The 20,495-nt window shown below is 38.7% G+C and overlaps 2 protein-coding genes across 2 annotated transcripts in view; both read right to left on the minus strand.

Annotated features, from left to right (window-relative positions):
- Positions 1-5,783: 5,783 nt before the first annotated feature.
- rbm26 (RNA binding motif protein 26) lies at positions 5,784-16,327 on the minus strand. Its single transcript, XM_015027923.1, has 22 exons — positions 15,845-16,327; positions 15,519-15,637; positions 15,308-15,420; positions 14,597-14,694; positions 14,232-14,509; positions 12,992-13,264; positions 12,654-12,896; positions 12,183-12,323; positions 11,925-12,065; positions 11,650-11,755; positions 11,395-11,551; positions 10,595-10,789; positions 9,725-9,823; positions 9,544-9,612; positions 9,350-9,448; positions 9,184-9,258; positions 8,759-8,926; positions 8,134-8,238; positions 7,743-7,946; positions 6,979-7,065; positions 6,766-6,879; positions 5,784-6,401 (listed from the first exon to the last, which is right to left on the minus strand). The coding sequence occupies exons 1-22, from the start codon at positions 15,901-15,903 to the stop codon at positions 6,312-6,314; spliced, it is 3,033 nt and encodes a 1,010-aa protein (XP_014883409.1). The 5' UTR covers positions 15,904-16,327; the 3' UTR covers positions 5,784-6,311.
- Positions 16,328-17,397: 1,070 nt separating this feature from the next.
- cyp27c1 (cytochrome P450, family 27, subfamily C, polypeptide 1) overlaps positions 17,398-20,495 on the minus strand; it is an 11,955-nt gene continuing 8,857 nt past the window's right edge. Inside the window, exons 6-9 of the mRNA XM_015027924.1 lie at positions 20,145-20,311; positions 19,793-19,871; positions 19,410-19,613; positions 17,398-18,541 (exon numbers count right to left, since the gene is read on the minus strand). Coding sequence (XP_014883410.1) covers positions 18,422-18,541; positions 19,410-19,613; positions 19,793-19,871; positions 20,145-20,311 — 570 coding nt within the window. The 3' untranslated portion in view covers positions 17,398-18,421. The remainder of the gene's footprint in view (positions 18,542-19,409; positions 19,614-19,792; positions 19,872-20,144; positions 20,312-20,495) is intronic.

The following is a 20,495-nucleotide window of genomic DNA, read 5'->3' on the forward strand; positions in this document are numbered from 1 at the left end:
TCCGGGGTCCTGTGACACAACAGAATACCTCTACACTTATTCTAGGAATAATAAACAACTCTGTCATGTTTATTTTTCTTCAAAAGCAACAACTAAAATGATGCTGGCTGATTTTCAGTATTTTACAGAGGTAAAAATATTGTCATTTTTGTGGATTTTGTATTGTTCAGAACAAACAGAGAGCCTGTTTTTTTTATTCTTGTCTCGTATGACCTCACCTGTACACCTAAGCTGTTGTACAATAAAAAAATAAATAAAAAATGAAGCATTGTAAAGCTCAATAAATGAAAGGCGACTTTTAGAGATACTATCTGACCTGCTGAGAGGAGATGAGACACAGTGGTGGGAAAAAGGTCCGTCTAGGGACGGATGTTGCGAATTCGCTCTGGCTATTCACACTGTGATGCTGGCAGTAGATTGTCTTGATCTATGTTTCTTGTAAATAAACGACATGGCCACCGATGACTGCAGATAAACAGTCTTCCTGTAATGGTAGTTTGTTTCTCCACCATTTCCACATTCGCCAACATGTACACGAGATTGATTGACAGCGCAAAGACACTCCTTCTGGCTCTGATTGGTTGCTTTTGATCAGGAGCTGTGTGTTCCTGCAGAAACAGCTCAGGGAGGAGGTGGAGGAGCTTGATCTTTTCCCAGATTGTCTGCCATATTACATACTAGATATTATAGAAAATTACATACTGTAGCTTTAAATGTTTCAGGTCATGACAGAAATCTTAACGTCAGATACAGAAAATGTGACACAAGACAATAAATGGTTTTCAACAGCAACAGGTCTTTTACATCACAGTGGAGGAATTCTGGTCTACTCTTCTTTGCAGAATTGTTTTGCTGCAGAGACACTGGAGGGTTTTTAAGAATGAACTGCTTGTTTAGCATCACTCCACTGCATCTTGACGAAGCCGTTCGAAAATCTTCATTTTGTTTCAGCCACTGAGCCATTGTAGGACCGTGTTGTGCTGCAAACAGGTTTGAGCTGAGAGTGACGAAATGACGGCCGTATCGCCATCAGAACGTCCTGGTAGAGAGCAGAAGTCAAGCCTTCATCTACAGCAAACGGTTCACGTCCTGAATGTCGCAAAGCGACATCGAGAAACAAGTCAGGGTGTTGAGGTTCTGCCTTTGGGCACCTTTTTTGAACACTTTCTCAATTTTAAACAGCAAGTTGTCCGGGTTGCAAAAGATAAAACCTTGATTTGACTGAAATAACATTATTATTTGCTGGTAATAAATAAAATATGGCAGTTATGTCAAAAATACTCCAAACTTAACAAAGATATACTTAAGAACTTCCAAGAGGTGCTAATAAAATCACACCATCTGATTCAGAATGAGTTGGACAAATAGCTGAAAGGTGCATGTTCTTTATTTTTGTTTGTGTTTTACAAGGGTCTAATAAAGGCTCTATGGCCTTATCAGCATTTTAGAGCTCTTATTGAGTCGATTTAATTGCATGTAATTGAAAGTATAAGTCATTCCACTGAAACAATTATTTCATTTAAGTATATAACAATCATAAAAAGAAATGACGCTTCTTTTTAGTATTCCCATCAGAAGAACATTTTCACAGTAAGATTATATAATCACATCTGCACAATCTCAGGACATCCCGACAGCATGCTGTAGCTTCAGAGTTCCTCTGATTCTCCTCCAGTTCCCCACTAATCCAACACACTTGCATCTCTCTCAGTTACGTTGATTAGTTCAAACAATAACGTAGGGTGACCACGAATCAGCAAAGCCTTGTGGAAATCGGTCAGGGGGTCAGCCTGTAATGTGACCTCTGACACATAATTAAATTGCCATCTTTAACCTCAGCTACAACCTGTCACAGAGCATCGGATTGCATGCTGCAAATCACTGTTCAAATCGATGGCAGAGAACACGGCAGGGGGAGGGGTCCGCTGGGTCCAGCGGTGTCTGCAAAGAGATTATGTTTAATGAAGCTGAACTGAGCAGTGATCATGTTAGTGTACCGTCTAATTAGATTCAGATGGATGCTACGCACGGTTGTCCTTGCAGTGACAGGAGTGCTGCAGATGAACCGTCAGGGAGCTGCTGGCAGTGTTCATGTAGTTCCACCACAGCGAACGTCCAGGACGTTTATGGATGTCTGAGCAACTTTTTCTGCAGCTGAGAAACCTTTAAAAACACAACATATTCTCAAGAGGAATCGCTTGAGTCATATTTAGATTAGTCAGAGAAACAAAGTTAAACAAAGTTGTCACTCTGGTGTTAATAAAGCTCAAAATCCACAATCTTAAAATCCTTGTTGCATTGTGGGATATCAAAATGTTTCACAACCTTACAAAATTCGCTTTGATGCCGTTTTTCTGATGACGTTTACTGTATTTCCACAATTTTTCTATGGTATTGGAGGAAAATGAAATAAACATCACTCCTTACCAACATCCTTACACATCTGAATATCTTATCAGGCAAGTTTAAATCCAATTACTTGTTTTAAGTCCTTCAATAGTGCAAAAAAAATCCTTCTGCGTACAATTAGCGTTATTGAAATTGGTATATATTGGGGGGGAGAAACACTTCCTTTTGTTGACCCGATGTAAACTGTCAACAGAAGGTGTAGAAGCAACCTGTCTTTATTTATTGATGTTAATTGGCAGTTCATGGAGTCACCTATTGTATGCGGTCAGCAGAAGTGGTTAAAGAGTTTCATGAAGCTGAACAACACCCAGTTTTTCTAGACAAGCCGAGAATGATGTAAAGGGATTTTTAGGGGTGGAAAAAAAGAAAAAAAAGAAAAAAAAGAGTGTTTTGTCTTGCAGCTGAATAATTACATTGAGTTTAGTGGATGTGTTTTACAGCTGAAACTGTCAGTATCAACTCTGCAGCAATTCCACACCTGCCACTGGGCTTACAGAGAGGAAAATATGTCCCCGAACTGAAATAATCCTCAATAACGATGCGCTGATTATGATTTAAAGGCTGCTAGCTTTGTTTCAAACTGTGCCTTGCTTTGTGGCCAGGGCCCTGTGTTGTTTAAAGGGTTGTCGGGGTATAAATACTAAATTAATCATGCTTTGGCTCAACTTGCTGGGGACTGAAATTTGCTTATGGAGGCCCATGATCACATAAAATATTAATAGCTTCACAGAGAGCTGGCATTGTAGAGCGGGGTTTTGGGGGGGGCATGGCGTACGAAAGCACCAAGATGTTGGTGAGGGGGGGTCACTGCTAGTTTCCGATCAGAAACACATTCTTCACATCTTCACCTTATACTGGTAAATGACCAACATAAACTGGTGTTCACACATTGTTTATCCATTGGGGTGGATTTTGTACATGTAAGAACTAGTTACGGAGTAATTGGGATTAACTGGCACAAAGCTGTGTTTTTGTTATGAAAACGCAGCAATACTATTTAAATAAATCTGAATATATTACAAAGCGTGCCACGTTATGCATTTTCCTTGTTGTTACACATCTGTGTGACCGACTTCTTGAGCCCCTGAGGGCTTCAAAAAGAACGTGAAAACAACAAACTCCAAGCAAATACAAGTGAGATTTTGGAAAATATTGCTCCCTTCCTTTTCTTTGAATTCAGAAAAAGGAACCAATAGATAATTTTCCGATGCACGAGCGAGAGAGCTTCCATATGTGATAAATTTCCTTTTTGTTTCATCTTCACATCGACATAGAATCGGTCCAGCCCGACTTTTTTGTTTTATGAGTTTCAAATCAATATTTAAGAACAGTATAGTAACTCCTTTCAACTTTTCGAGTCATTCGTCTCCTTGACACAAATCTGAAAATAAAGACTTATATAATTGATGACACAGACATTGTAAACTTGTTATCCCATATTTTTAGAGCTCCTGCAGAGCCAATGAACACTCCTGCTTGCTGCGCCACAAAGGGTGGCCGAGCTCTTAAGACTCCTGCATGCTGGCTGAAGGTCCACCGAAGCTTTTGCATTTATTTATGCTATTCATAAAACAACTTGCGCATGTTTGTCCAAAAAAAAAAAAAGTGTCACATCTCAAACTAAAGGTACCACATCTTCCCACGAAAACACAAGCTTGCGGGTAAAAACACCACGGTTCAGGTAACCAAAAATCATGCTTGTTTGAGTTTGGTGGCACCACAGTAGGTAAATGAGACAGCAGGAGGGGGCATTTCACACCCACATACTAACAGATGAAGAGATGAGGGGAGGTATTTTTGGTGCTTTGCAGGAGGAAATGGTTTAGGTGATGAACAGCAGATATTTCACAAGAGCAAATCTGATTTCTCACAATTATCCCTGCATGGCTGACAGACACCAAGGGGAGTCTACAAACAGTGAACTAGGGGACACTGATTGGGTTATTTTTCCCTTCATGTTCAAGACAGGAATTGAAAAAAGATGCAACAGAGTTACACCTTACCCCTTTAAGCCAAATACCAAGACTCAAGATCACAAAAAAACAAGAAAAGCATAGGTTCATTAGTTGGAATGATCCAAACCATGTGAGGTGAGAATACATGCTGGGGGTAATTTAGCTGCCTTTTACTTAAGGATTACTGTGAATGAATACTTGCCACAGAACAACTGTTAAAATTAACATATAGGAATGTTTTTCCAAAAACACAGCCATACTGTCCACAGGAAAGCTTTACGTCGGCTGCGTTTTCTTCAATTAAACGTAGTGAAAGAGTGAGAAGTTTCACTCAAAGTCCTGTAGTAGGTCCTTAGTAGATCACGGATGGAAACTTGGACACTAGAGCCAGAACAGGGAAGATGAAGGTGCCAATCGCCAGTGGTCATTGGGCAAAAACACTCTGAACAGTTTACAAAGGACAGAGAGACAGGCTCCCAGTTATGTGTACACACACTCAAGCCTATGAGTAATTCAAAGTAACCAATTACTGTTTGGGTATAATGACCATCAATACATTTGGAGGGAAAACGGGGACGCTCGTACCATGCTAACTGTGAGGTATGGGGGTGGCAGCATGATGCTGTGGGCCTGTATTCCTGCAGGAGAAGCTGGTACACTTCATAAACTAGATGGCAGCCCTGATACCAACCAAATGTATTTAAACTGCTGAATTAGAAAAAAGTTACAAAAGAGATTTTAGAATGTTTCCATAATTAATCTTGATACATAATTGCATAATCAGCCAAATAGTTGTTAGAAATGCACCAGTTGCAGTTTTTCCAAGTCCTTTGGTACCAAATTGGAGGTTTTAACTCATCTACAGCAAAAAGAGTGTTTCTTACCAAACAACCCAGTTCAGCATTTTTTTTGTTTATATCCAGTATATCATTTTGTACATTTAAGTTGAATATAACTTCCTTGTATGCAACAATGCTTCCATCAACCCATGTAGGCAACTTTCTACATATGGTAAATAGAATAGACATTTACCAAAAATATTAATGCCGTTACAGCAACACTTGATTCCACAATAAAACAGACAAATCCAAGATGAAATCTGATAAAAGTTGAAGCTTTTTGGAAACAAAGTGCTGTGAGCGGAAACCCCGATGACTCTGAAAGAAAAAAAAAAAACTTTAATTAGTGGAATATGAAAGATGTAGACTTACCAAAATTGTAATTATGTTCTTACCTTTGCATGAAAGTGCAATCTGATTTACCTTACCGGTCCAAATGTTAGTTTTACCACAGAATGAATCTTTTCAGGAAGTTTGCTCTTAAGGTGAAGAGGAAGTTTTTTTTGTTTTCTTGAAATGGTCTTTGGTATTTTTTTTTTCAGCTCTTTTTGTAGAGCATACTTTTTTTTCACACTGCCAGTTTGTTTGTTTTTTTGTATTTTTGTTTGTTTGTTTTTTCTTTTGGTTTTCTGGCAGGTTGATTTCAGACCATTTCAATTTCTTTATTTTTTTTGTACAATCCAAAGTAAAGCCAAGAAATAAGAAGCCAAACTTTCATACAAATTACAAACCAGTACATAAAATATTTACACAAAAAGCAACGTAACACTATTCTGCAGAAAAGCTACCATCTGTTGAATTTAATCACAACACAAGTCCATTTTTTTTTTTTAATTGAGCGCTCAACTAATGTGTCTTTGAGTGACCAAATTTAACAATGCACTTTGAGAACCAAAACAAATCTACTGTAAGAGCACTAAAAAGAACTGCACCGGTCATCTGGTTTACATGTTAAAATCAAACTGCACATGTTTCTTCTGCTAGTCAGCTATGTGTTAGAGGAAAAAGGTCTATCCAAAGTAAAATGTGCCTTTCTAATTTCTGAACAAGCACTGAAATATGCTGCATCATTGCTCTTCGTCCACACCAGTGAGCATCGGAGGGAGCTTCATCTGCGCCAGGAACGAGGCTCGTTGTCGTCTTCCTCCTCGTCGTCGTCTTGCAGGAATGCATCGTCACTCAGCGACTCCTCCGGGTACTGATAAAAGAAGATAATATTACTATGGGTGATTAAAAAGTGGAAAATTATGTAGATATATATTTTTTTTTACTGCATCACTTTAAAAGGCCTCAAAGAGGGAATAATTCACAATCTTATAGTATCATTTTCCAACTGCTTAATGAAAGTACAAAAATTTTCATGCAAAACCCAAATAAAACCAGAGAGTAATTTCTCTCTGTAACATGTGATGGCTCCCTCTAGTGTTCTCTAATGCAATATAAACAGCTATTAAACAACCTTTCCTGAGATACGTCTTAAGACGGAACATCTAAAGAACTTTATTAAAGTAAATATTTAATCGCGAAAAGCACCAAATTGCAGGTGAAGGAATTTCACCAACCTCATCTTCCGGTGGTTCTTTCTCTTCTGCGTCTCCTGTACTGAGAATGGTGGCAGGCTTATGCCAGGCCAGGCGTAAAGTCTGGCTGTTAAATCTCACTCCGTGCAGAGCCGCCTGCAGGTGGATCAAGCAAAGTTTTCCTGGGTAACTGCACCTCGGATCTAAAGTCAAACTGCGGTGTTTAAATGAAGGACAAACCGCGTGGTTCCTCACCTGCTCGGCCTCCGCTCTCGTCTTGTATGTGACGACTGCAGAAAGTTTGTTCTCATCAATCTGGCAATCCTCAATCTCTCCAAATTGCTGCACATAATAATAATAATAATTAAAAAAAAAAAAAGCCGTCTTGGTCAGCAAACTTAACTTGCTTCTTTCTGAAGGATTCATAAAACGGGAACCAACAGGAAAGAGTTAAATGGGAAGAGAAATGTATTTATATGGTTCTTCTTCCCCATCAAGCAGCTTTCATACATTTTTATAAAGCAGGACAAATATGAGTTAGAACACAGTAGTAAAACATTCTGTCTCTGTAAATAGTATGCAACTGTCTTGTCAGCATCTGTTTTGTTTTCCCCATGGGAATACAAAAGGTTATTCTTTGTTTTAGCTTTGATTTTTACCAAATCTAGTTATTCAAGTCAATTAACTCAAAAGTCAGCGTGAGCTAATCATTAAGGCTTATTAACAGAATTTGTATGTTTATGAACATTTTAGAAACTAATTCAATTATTTCTTTAGACTAGTAAGGATGTATTTCACTGAACAGATACAGTATGACCATCAAAATACAATCATGAATACTTTTAGTTTTCCATAAAAAGAAAGGAAAAAAAAAACAGTACTGAAATAAATTGTAATCTAGATCAAGCAGAAGTCTGTGACTGAGTGCAGAGAATCAACAAGAAGGACTTTTAGGCTCTGTCAGTCCTCTGACCTTTGACTCAGAAAAGTCAAGGCTCTCCAGGTTTAGACCAACTCACAGCAAAATGGGGAAGTAAGTCCACACAGTCGGCATCGGTGAAACCAGAAATTTCCAGCGCTCGAGGTCGATGGTCCACAACTGCGTGCAGCGGAACGCCCCGTCCACGACCTCTGGATCCCCTCCCCCGGCTTCTGACAGTGCCACGTCCCCGGGAATGGACGCCGCGGCCTCGTCCTGGTGACAGAATCCCCCTTTTAGCTGCCTGGAAGACAAACAAAGCACACAAAAAAAAACATGACGATGATGCAGAGAAGAGAGTTCCACAGGAAACTCCTGTGGAACGTTTCAAATTATGAGAACAGCAGCGCCCCCATGTGGCTGTTGTGAAGAATTGTTTTGTTTTGTTTGTTTTTTTTTAATATAATCTGATTTCATATTTATGTTAGTACCTCAATTTGAAGAAGGGTGTACTTCCGCTTTAAGGTAGCTGTGTCCTCTCCAGCCTGAGTCTTCTGATACAGATCAAGCTCTGCATCAAGCAGCTCCTTCTGTGCCTGAAAGAGTTAAAAATATAAGAATTAACGGGCATAATTCTGGAAACCTAAGTCCAACTATAACAATAATATAAAGCAAAGAGGGGTGAGAACGCAAACGCATGTTCACACCTACAACTTTTACACATTCTGTCACACTACAGACAAAAGCTTGAATTTATCCAACAGGGATTTTATTCGATATACCAATACAAATACACGACTACAAAGTGGAATGAGACTTTTTACTTTTCTATAGAAAAAGAAAGACAAAGAAAGACAGAAAGAAAGAGGGAAAGAAAGAGAGAGAAAGAAAGACAGAGAAAAAAGAGGGAAAGAAAGAGAGAGAAAGAAACAGAGGAAGAAAGGGAGAGAAAGACAGAAAGAAAGAAAGAAAAAATGTGGCATGCATTCACCCCATTTTACTTTCAGTTAATAAAATACAGTGCAACCAGAAAGTGGTAGAACAGCTAAACACAAATGTATCCATTTTGTTGTTGGAATCATGGATTTTTGACACCAGCAGGGAGGAAATCGATACCTGAGCTTTGCTCTTGGCGGTTCGTAGAAGGCTGCTGCTGCTGGAGATTCCCTTTATCTCTTCTTGCAGTTTCGTTATGCTTTTGGTTAACGTGCCCAAAGTTTCCATGATCTTGGCTTTATCTTCCGCCTTCATCGTTTTGTTCTTCTCAAGTTTGGAAATCAGGAGCTGCAGCAGGGAGAGACAGAAAGTTACAAAACACTCACCTCTGTGCAACTAAAACCTTCTCAGATACTTCACAGGTGAGTTAGACTTCACTTCACAGGAACATTGTAATTAAAGGATGCATGAGTAAATGCAGGGAGGCGAAAGAGAAAGGATGTCACTTTCTAAGACGAAACATCTTCTGTAAAATAGGGTGTTTAAATTTTCCAGAATAGGTTTTTTTTTTACTCATTAACAAAAAGCTAAATGAATGAATTTACCTTCTGTGTCTCAATGTGCTTCTCCAATATCTCCTGTTTCTTCTTCCTCACATCCTGCTGTAGTCTCAGGGCCTCCTGTGTGAGCAAACACTGGGTCGGTTTCCAGATGACCTTTTACATCCAATTCAACCACTCCCACTTTTCCATCATATCCTTCGGCTCTCACCTGCTTCTTCTTCAGAGCTTCCTCTGAGGTCCTCTGGGCAGCCTTCCGAGCAGCAGGGTTATATACAGTCTTTGTGATCCCCATCGATGTCGAAGACACCTGAAGGGGGGAGAAAAAAAGAAAAAAAAAAGCATATTGAAGATGTTTGATCTGAAAAGTGAGAAATTATAGTTCTGAACAAAGTGAAGATTCACTTTTTCCACAGGAGCAGCAGGTTTGGGAGAGAAACCTAGACGATCTTTAACTGAGACTTTAGAGGCATTCTGGAAAAAGAAGGAAAAAAAAAAAAGAAAGAGACTTCTTAAACATCCAGTGTAGATTTTGACGTGTAAATGCAATAAACCACATCTACAAAAGAAGATCGTCCACACGGACCTGAGAGGCTACGCTGGAATCCTGAGTGGGCTCCGAGTTTGGAGGCATTAGGGGTCCGAGTCGATCCTTCACAGACTGCTTGAGAGTCGTGGCTGATGACTGCGACAGAAACACCACAGAGATTTTAAAAGAAGGACTACAGAACGGCACTTTTCTCTTCGATTTTAGTGTTTAAAACAACAGAGCATTTGCATCACGTTTCTTTGAGTCAGTCATAACTCTCAGTCAGCAAAGTGGCTTTACTTTAACTGAATAAAAGCCACTTTTTCTTTTCTTAAATGCACTTTACTTAAAAAAAAAGAAGCACATTCATGTCTAGATATCACAAAAGCCTGGAAGATGGTTTAACATAAAAAAAATCCACAAGAAGTTTTAGTCTTACAAGTCGCCAGTGATAAGGACAATTTGATTTTGCATCTCACTTAAGTTTGATCTAAAAATATGTTCACTATCTTGGACTATGAACCTGTTTGTAATGTCCAAAGCGGTGGACACATTCTCATTTAATCTGGTTTCACAAAGATGAATCCACATCACTAGAAAAATGTACAAAATGTTGGGTTATTGTTTCAGTTCTGGCTTATTGTGTTAATCTAAGATGATTGTAGTGAGATAAATAAAGACTTCAAACTTTAAAAGCAAAACTGCTATAAACTTTCACTGCTCAAGAAGCTTAAAAACTTCCAAAACTAATATCACTTTTGTCATAACCGCACATTATGTTGCTGAACAGACATTACAATGTTCATTGCAGCACATCATGTTTGTGCAAAATACAATACCGTCAAAATGATTAGATTAGTGAAGTGTTATTGCTTGTGAAAGAACAGTCAACAATAATCCAATGACAGATTGGAACTGAGCTCTTACCATGGACAAATGCGGCTGTGGGTGAAGCTGCTGCGGCCGGGACTGACCCGGTCCGTCAGTCATGTCATCACGAAACCAGTGGACCTTGATGAAGCGGTTGTTGAGAACAGCTTCGGTGCTTTGCATAGCTCGCTTGGCCTCTTCGGGAGAGGTGAACTGGATCAGAGCTCCCTCCGGGTCGTTCTGATAGGCCACCTGGCAGATTTTATCAGCACAACGCAATTCAGAAATCCAGAAGTCAGAATCTTCAAATCCATTTTTAAGAAACTCACTCTGTCCAATAAAAATAATTATACAATGAACAAATATTCAGTCCTACAAACATTTTGTAAAGCATAAACATTAATTACCGATCCCCACAATAACAAATTTTGTTGGACATTAAATTGTCCCAGAAGTTAGTGCGATAAACGATAGTATTGTTGTTTCGACTACCTTCAGCTAATATAATGATAAGAGCATAATAATGCAAGTACGCACTGTCAAAGATCAATAAACTTTAATTTCTAACTAACATTTAGAGCTGGAAAACATTTTAAATATTCAAAATAAATAAACAAAACACCTGAAACAACAAATAAAATGGGTTATGAAGTCTCTCCAAACAAAACTGCCCTTCAAACTATGAGTTGAGACAAAGACTTTTGTCATCCAGTCTTTGGTAGAAAGAAAGAAAAGAAGAAAGGCAAGATAAACAATCAATCATGCAGATGGCAATTACTGAGTTTGTTTTAATTCATCATATGATTAACTGACTTTTTGCTCATTGCGACAGGCTTAAGAATCCCACAGGCACTAACCTGCAAGTTGACAATGGTGCCAAACTTGCTGAAATGCTCATTGAGTTTGCTGATGTTGTTGAGCTCAGGTGGAATTTGCCGAACAAGCAGCTTGGCGTTGGGAGAGAACTGAGCTCTTTTATGGTAGCCTTGGTGGTTCAGTTTGTTGAAGTTGGGTCTGAATAGAGAAGAGACATTCAACACATTAAAAAAAAAAAAAAAAAAACATGTATGAATAGAAGCAGGAAGTGCAGACCTTGATTTTTGACAACTTACTTGTCAAACCAAGGTTTCTTGCATGGGCCTCCGTCATGAGAGAGAGCGGATCTCTTCCTCGAGTCAGATTCCATGACGATCCTCATGCTGTTGTTGGGAATCTTGTCTGGTAAAAATACAAGCAGTGACTTGTCCGCTCAATTCCCATTTACTTAAATGGAAATTGAAGTTTTGGAACAAAATGGTGTGTTATATAGTGAGTACTACTAAACTTTCAGTCAGACAAAAATATGGACTGAACGTGATCGTCTCATAGATGAATTGTGCCCAATTACCTCTCAATGGCTGGTCCACCTCCCCCATTGTGAGGCCAATGAGATTGGGTCTTTGAGCGTTGACCCGGTGACGGTACATCGGTCTGGAGGTGCTGGTGATGCTGGGAGCCTCAGGATTGTACACGTCAGTGTCATAGTGATCTGCTTGGCAAAGATTAGACACAGCAGAGACGCGCAGCTCAGAATGACGCGACTCAAACGCCTGATGTGTTAAAATAAATAAATCGGAACATGAGCTCTTGTTTTAGAAGTCATTACCGGGGGCGAAAAGTGGCCCTGAGGCTTGAGGAAGGGACGGGCGCATCCCAGACGTGACAATGGTGGGAACAGAACTGGTGATGGAAATGGGAGGAGCATCCATGCCTGCAGGCTGCAGTGGAGGAAGCGGTGGAGGGGGACCTGTCCAATAGAAAACACAACGCAATTTAAAATCTTACAGAATACTTCAATAAGAGACATAAGTCAAACACAACTGTGGTTATGGTGAATGCTGGTGTGTGCATCTCAGCATAAACTTTTAGATCTCTTATTCATACAAATACAAACAAAAGAAATGTGAATAAAAAACATTCTACTGACTGAATGCATGTGTACTTCAAGCTATTGTTTAAAAAAGAAAAGAAGTTATTACACAATCTTATTTTTGCTGCATGTCGAGGAAGTAATTCAGCCTTTGGATTCAAGTATGTAAATCCAAACAAATTTCTCAAAAATAATCCCAATTCCTACCTGCAACCGGAGGAAGACTCGGTGGAAGGGCCCCTGGCGGGGGCACCGGGGGTCGAAGGTTTACAGGTGGGGGGTTCATTAATGGTGGTGGGGGTGGAAGGCCTGGTGGGGGTGGTTGGTCCACGCCAGGGATTGGTGGAGGCTGGAAGGGCAAAATACTGGGCAGATTGACGTCCTCCACGACGACTGGATCACTCCCATGATCAAACGGACACATGTCCCCTCGCATGCATAAGCCCTTTTCTGCAAAACACAGTAATCATCAAACTACAAGAAAAAAAAAAACAATTGTCACAGATTAAATTATAGAAAGAAAATAAGTAAAGTGGCTTTCCTACCATCATAGTCCCTACACCGTTTCCTTTGAAGAGGTGGACCACGATTGAAAGGTCCACGATCCACAGGGGGCTCGGGACGAAAGTCTGACCAGCTCTCGTTGGTGGTGGTGTGATGGTGAGTCGGGGCGATGACGGTAATGGTGCTGCTCACTGTCGGGTTGGGGAAGTGGGAAGGTGTTGCAGTAGAAACGAGCACCGCTGGGGTGTAGACGTCAGCGCTCTCTGGCCTGTCAGCGCGCTCATGGTCATACTTCAGCTTCCCTGATTCTCTGTCTGTGGAAACACAACCGTACCCATTTAGAAAATCACTTCTAGGATGCAAATGTTTACCGACTGAAATTACCAGTGCAGGGCTGGGCAATATGACTTAGAAATAAAATATTTTTTTTTTTCTTTTTTTTTTTATACCAGACCTAAGTTCTGATTTTGATCTACTTTTTTCTAATTTCCCTTTCTAAAATATGAAATTACAAATGACAGAAAATATTTTCAAAGAGTGTCTCAATCATAGCTTCTTTGAGTTGTACAACGGAGTATTAGGGCCTGGTTATGAGAATGTTTATTTATGAGAATATAGTCACAATAATAGCAAAATGAAAGTGCAGCTTTAACAGAAAAAAACATCTTAAAATTATAAGATAAAAGCTTGAATAGTTACAAAGATCTGACTTAAACAACTCGTGAAGCTTTTCCTTTGAAATAGACACAGTGGTTTGCATGATTGTTTCAAAGTCCTATTGATAATATGATGCTGATGTGTTAAAAAATGTGGTATATTTATAAAGTATTATTTCTAAAACTTATACCAGAGTATATAACTTTACAAGATACTCAACATTCTTCATTTTATTTTTTGTGTTCGACTTTTCATAAAATACGACTTTATATTCTTGAAATGTTATGACTTTATTCTTGTTACTAAAAAAAAAAAAAAACGAAATGAATCTTAACCTGGCCCTAATATTCCATTGTTGATCTGAATTCAAAGCCCAGGTATATAGGAGCTGTAGATCAAATTTTTCAAACAAGATGGTTGGCCTTTGGTGCACTGACATCACTATGGAAACCCAAGAAGTGATTTGGAGAAGGAAAAAAAAAAAAATAAATAAAAAAAATAAATAAAAATTTTCCAAGAATAAAATCTTCAAAAACCAAAACATTTGATTAACCAGTAAAATCAACATGACATTACAATGAAAAAACACATTCTTAGAGGTGTTTTTAAAGTCTATATTCCTACCTCGGCTCCTGCTTCTGGACCGGGTTCTGCTTAAAGACCGGCTCCTACTGCGGTCACGATCTCTGTCTCTGTCCCTGTCCCTTTCTCGGTCTCTTTCCCTCTCTCTGTCACGGTCTCGGATGCGCTCTTTGCTCCAACTTCGGCTGCGACTTCGGCTGGGACTGTAGCTGCGGCCTCTTCTGCGGTTGTAGCGGTCACGGTAAGAGTCCCTCCTTGGTGGCATACGATCGTAGTCTCTCTTCCTGGAGCGATCGTCTCTCTTGCGGTCATCACCTCGCCTAACGACATTAATAATGGCAAACCTTAAGTCGTAAGAGAACTCTATGCGAAGAAGACAGAGTTGTACAACCTTACAGCGTACGCACCTGCCATCTCTGCCGTAGCGTGAGCTTGATTGAAGAGGACTGTGATTTACCCGGCGAGGAAATTTCTTGTCTTTTTCTTCTTCACGATTCGTTTGTATCTGAACAGGAGAAATAAAGGTCAAGTAATGTAGAAATGTCTCATCCTGTCAGCTATAAAGCACAAAATCTGCAAAACATTCACGACCAAAACAATCTGGCAAAACAGAAGAATTTGCTACGTAAACATAGGTTGTTTGTATTTGCACTACAGACAGGAAAAAGGCAAAAAGACGTTGCATTAGTAAAAATACCTAAATAGGTTACAAAAATTATTTGTCAATTGCTACCAGTTTCCACAAACCTTAAGGATCAGTGTTTCAATGACAAACATATCTTATTAGTTCCATAGCAGGACGTCAGCTGAATGTTATCTAAATGTTGCACATTTTGAGGATCATCTTTTTACAAGCCGAGAACACTATTCAAGTTCACAAGCCAAAAAAGGTAGGTTGAGATCACTACATGACTAACTGTCATTGTTTGAAAGTACTGGATTAGATCTCTGGTGTTTGCATGTAAACTTATCAAAACTGAAATCAGCAGATCAGGCTTCTTAAAAATCGATGATCAGCCAGACACCTGCAACCAGTGCACCCCAGTGCATTCCTAAAATATTTAAAAAGTGTTAATGTGAATAGTGATTATATTGGATTGGAGAAGAAAAAAAATAACCTCATCTTTCCTCTGCTCTTCCTTCTCAACTTTGACTTGTGGTTGTTCTGGCAGTGGGAGGTAGCTTTTGTTGCTGATGGCTTCGAAGAGCTTATCCACAAATGGCTGGGTCTCTGAAAGAAAGTTGAAAATTAATGTATTTGTTTCTGTCTGTTGTCAAATGGCTCCCAGTTTGTAAAGTATTATGAAATCTACTACACAAAGCTCTAACCTTTTTGCAGAAAAACATCCAATTGGTCAATACACAGGGCTTTCAGTTCCTTTTCACTTTTGTCCTTCTTCACCAGAGCAACAACATATTTTGCGAGAGCAGAGGGGTCAGCATCACAACTGGATGTCAGAATGGGAAAGAGTGGGTACACGTGAATATGGAAACAGCTGTATTAATACACTGAAAACGGTTTGGATACTTCACGTCCATAAATAAAAATAAAATAAGTGCAATCAATAAGTACAATTACGAACTGATGTGATCTGTAATTCGCATCTGCGTGGTCAGAGTTAATGTGCGTGGCTAACAATGCTAACAGTACTTACATGGGCTCCAGGGTTTCAGACAGCCATGTTTTTAAAGCATCGAGGTTATCAATTAACATCTTTAATCCACCTGAACTTTCCCTCCACCACGGCCCGACCTGAGGCTTGCTAAATCGAGGCTACTTATCCGTTTAAAAGAAGGACCCGCATAAACCAGTCAAACTTTCCAGTTCACCTGCTGGCATTCAGAAACCTTGATGCTAACAGCGCCCTAAGCTAACTTACCGCGATAACGTTCGATAGCTTAGTTGTCTTAGCATATGTGTCTCTCCAGGCCCTAAATGCGCACAAAAACTATTTCGGGACCAACGAAATTACTATTAAAATGCAAAGAGAGCAAAATGACTAACTGTACCGATTAACTAATCAAAGCCGTAATTTATGGCTGCTTTTTAATCTGCTAAAATAAAGTGGCATCCACGTTTAGATGCTACTTCGCCTTCGAGTATTTACTTCCGCTCGTATTCGCGTTCACAAAATTCTGGAGAAATCGCGAGATGGAGATTTGTCCGTGCCATTGATTTGTGAGTCTTTTTTTTTTCTGCAAAGTGTAGTTGTCTTCATTTGCGTTAGCAATGCAGAACCATGTTAAAAGAAATGCTTTTATCATACAACTGCCATAAAAAGTTAAATCTCAGTCTCCTACAAAACATATTTCGGTAGGAGAGTAAGTTAGCATACGTTCATATTCTATTAGAATATGTGTTCCTATGAGGCTGGCTTGTCAGATAAACGTACCTTTTGAAAATAACCTTTTAAGTTGGCGTTCACATACTTTTCATTAAAGTGCGTACTTTTTAGATATATTTTTAATTAGTCAGGATTTATAAGTTTAAATATTGTGTTTTCATAAACGAAGCAAGAAATGCTCATAGTTGCCAGAAATAAAGGCATAAGTGTTTCACTTTGTGCATTCAGTTACTGAAATAAAATAACTTTTCAGTAATACTAATATTGGAACATAATATTCGAATGTTCAATGTTTTCAAACTTAACTCAGTGGGGCTTATATTTAATTACTAGAAGGTATGACTTATTTCGTGTAAAAAAATGTTTTAGCATAGTTGACAGAAAATACAGTAGATTTTAAATGGCATGTGACATTTTTTTTGTTGGTGTGTAGTCCATTACTTTCAAGAGTAAATATGGTAGTTATTGATGCAATTTGGGAATAGTCCATTCTTTTGGTGCCTATTCATTTTTTTTTGTTTAGTTTATGTGTTCACTTTGTCTATCATTTCACTTCCTATTCGACTTTCTCTATAACAAGTAGGCAGTATTTATATGCAGAAAGTACACCTACATGCATCAATATCTGTTGACTGTGGCTGCCAAATGTGCCATCGTATATTATTTTACTATAGTTTGTCTTTATTCTGCTCTTGTTTTGTTTTTATGTTTTATGCTTAAGTCTGTTAATACTGTACAGCACTTTGGTTAAACATTAAGTGCTTTTAAAAGTGGATTTGGATTGTTTATATAATGCAGACCAACTCACAACAACCCATCACTGAAGTAATACAAAGGTAAAAAGTTCCACAAAAGACAGTTTGTTGTGCTTTAGCATAAAATTCAGTTTTTATTGTTTTCAACTCATACTACAGACAAAAGTTAATTACATACAAGTCAATTTAAAAAAGGGTTTCAATGTGCCACCCAGCCAAATAGCATTTCCTTTTTTTAACATGTCATTTTTCTTAGCATCAAACCATCCCCGACATACATTTACCCTCTTAAAAAGAAAACGTTGATGGAATCCTTTCACACCAGCAGCACTTAAACCAAATATGCTAAAGACATTCTGTAACCCACTTACATTCTGCAAAACAAATATGTATTAAATTAGCAAAAGAAATATTTTAAATACTTACCTTTGTGATTCATTATATCATTTCTTAAACATTTAACTAGCACTATTTAAAAAAAAAAAAACTATACTTAATACAAGTTTACATTGAAATGATTTTTTGTGTGTATTTGATGTGTTGATATACAGTACAGGTAATAACTTTTACTCAGTATGAAAAAAACAACTCAAACAAAGACAAACTGTGCCACCCCAGAAAAAGCAACCAGTTCCAATATTTTGGTTCGAAACAAACAACATAATTATTAAGTAAAGCTTGCCTCACCTTAGCTAAACAGCTCATTTTCAAAACATTTAACAGCTGCCCTTCATAATCTCTGTAAATTGCTTTCTCGGACAAGGAGGGGAAAAAAAAAAAAGAGTGAAAATGGCACACAATATAATGTGTGCACATATACAACAAGAAACATTAATATGAGGAGTTACAGTACTGACAAAAATTATTTTCCACACACATCAATTTTAACAAGATGGGTAAAAAAAAGTAACAGTCAAATAAAAAAGGGCTGCAGTGGTTCCCTCTGTTGACATACATTCAACAAACAATCTTTATAGTTAACAATATGCACAGTGTTTCTGTGTCATGACAAACATGTAAGACACATTCCTGGCCTGAGTAGAAACTCTAAAAGCAGTGTATTTAAGTGCTCCAAGAATGACAAGCACCCAGTCGAACATCTGGGAAAGACCTTATAGAGGACAGGCTGGACCTAGTTTTCCCTTTCAATGAACTGCAGGTTGATGGGAGCACCAGGGCAGAGCAGACCGTGAGTTTTAGCCTTGACATCAGTAGTGAGAGGAGACATCCCAATGTAGAACTTCTGAATGAGCTGCAAACAAGGCAAAAAACAAAAACAAAACAAGACTTATTTCAAATGGCTAAAATTATAGGACATTAAGGTTGAAGGTTAAACATGAGATTGCAACAGCTTTTTGACAACAGAGAAGTAGAGGGCCTTTTTGTGAAAATCCAATTTGAAGTAGCAAATGCTACAACTCAATGATGCCATAAAATAAAATAAAAAACTGTTTTGTTTTATCTGCCAGGTAGTTTGTCATACTTTACTATGACCAGGCGAGTTAGAGGACTCCTGTCTCCTAACCCCTTGCTGCATGGATCTTTCCACAATAAGGCACCTTTACAGGCTAAATACGCAAAAACATCCAGGAAGACCCTTCTGCCTTAATTTCTTTAGTCCAATTCCCTTTTTTAGAGAGATAGTATATCCACTAAGGAATAATCTTTAACAAAATGTTAAAGAGACTTTACAAATTATTGATTAGTAAAAGGATACTTCAGTATTTTTGGTAGCATAACAACATGAATAGAGTTTGACTGAGAAAACTGTGAATGCAAGAGTGATTATTTAGATAGTAGAGATTTGCTTTTCAATGGGTTCACTGACAAGCATCTGTTAGTTTGACATGCCCATGTAAATTTCTTGCTCAATGCCCAAAAAACCCTCAGATTATACCAACTACTCTTCCAAACATTGATCTTTTCTTTAAAATAAATTCTAGCAAAATCTAAATTGTCAACCCCTTAAAATAATTTGAAATAAATTTCAGGTAACAACAAAGTTCTATGCATGTGATTAACTGCAATTAAAATGTAACATTTTAATCACACACACACTTCTCTTACAACTATGCACACTCAGACAAATTTTATCCTCAAAGAGTTAATAAATACCCTACCCTGGTGAGAGCTAGATGCATCTCCAACTCTGCGATTCTCCTGCCAATGCAGCTCCTGATGCCGTAACCAAAGGGAATCGAGCCAAAGTTGTCAACGCGATCAGATGTGTCTTTCCGTACCCAGCGGTCTGGTTGGAATTCCAAGGGACTGGGAAAGTTCTCCTCATCCAGAGATGTGGAGTAGTGACAGAGGGCCAGCTGAGTCTGAAGGAGAAAAAGTGGAAGTTGTGTAATGAAAACAGATGGGCTATTGTACATGAATTTATGCACAAGAGATGTGGGAGTAATGCTATATCATGTTACATCTGGTTCTAGTTTAATGTTTTTGGCTGACATGCTCAAACGTTTTCCTTCAGCACATGCACACACTAGAAGCATCTTACCCCTTTGGGGATGAAGTATCCACCAACCACCAAGTCATCCTGGGTAATCCGGCCGTTGCCTGGGAGAACTGGAAAAAGCCTGCTCCCAGGAGAGACATACAAAGGCTGTTATTCAGCAGCACTACACACTGCACCAGGCTGTTCATAAAGACTTTCTCTTAGAAAACAGGACTAGGAAAAGCTGAGAAAGAAAGTTACCAAACTAAAACATGTCCATGTAAAGATTCCTCAAGAATGTAAGCAACGTTTTAAAGTCTAATAAAATACTGCTGAACTGTTTATGTCTTCTTGTTTGCAGTGTAACAAGATCAAAACAATGTGTGTGCGCTACGAAAAGCTAAACAGAACGTACCTGAGAGTCTCCTTCACAAGCCCTCTGATGAGAGGCAGGCGAGGGACGTCTTCGGCTGTGGGGACAGCTCCAGGTCCCAGAGTTTGTGTGACTTCTGTGTAGATTTGCTCCTGGATGTGGGGGTGTTGTGCCAACATATAGCAGGCCCAAGAGAGGGTGAAGGATGTCTGAAATGCCAACAATGAGGCAGCTGAAGATAGTTGTTGTATAGATCCCTTTTTAAAAGCCATTTGCTAATTTTCCGAGAGCTTTAAGGAAATGTTGCTTTTTTTTTTTTTTTTTTTTTCGTTTTCAAAAATTTGTGTTAAAAAAGTTTTTTGTTGTTTAACCAAAAACAAGAGGGGGGTTGGG

Source organism: Poecilia latipinna, unplaced genomic scaffold, assembly GCF_001443285.1.
Source record: "Poecilia latipinna isolate Pla-1442-1.1 unplaced genomic scaffold, P_latipinna-1.0 Scaffold110, whole genome shotgun sequence".
NCBI classification, from domain to species: Eukaryota; Metazoa; Chordata; class Actinopteri; order Cyprinodontiformes; family Poeciliidae; genus Poecilia; species Poecilia latipinna.

Coding starts and splice junctions, on each gene's coding strand:
- rbm26 (XM_015027923.1), bottom strand. CDS start 15,903: ATGTTAATTGATAACCTCGATGCTTTAAAAACATGGCTGTCTGAAACC. Junction 10,790..11,394: donor GCACCATTGTCAACTTGCAG/GTTAGTGCCTGT, acceptor AAAATCTGCCAG/GTGGCCTATCAGAACGACCC. Junction 6,402..6,765: donor AAGAACCACCGGAAGATGAG/GTTGGTGAAATT, acceptor TTCTTTTATCAG/TACCCGGAGGAGTCGCTGAG.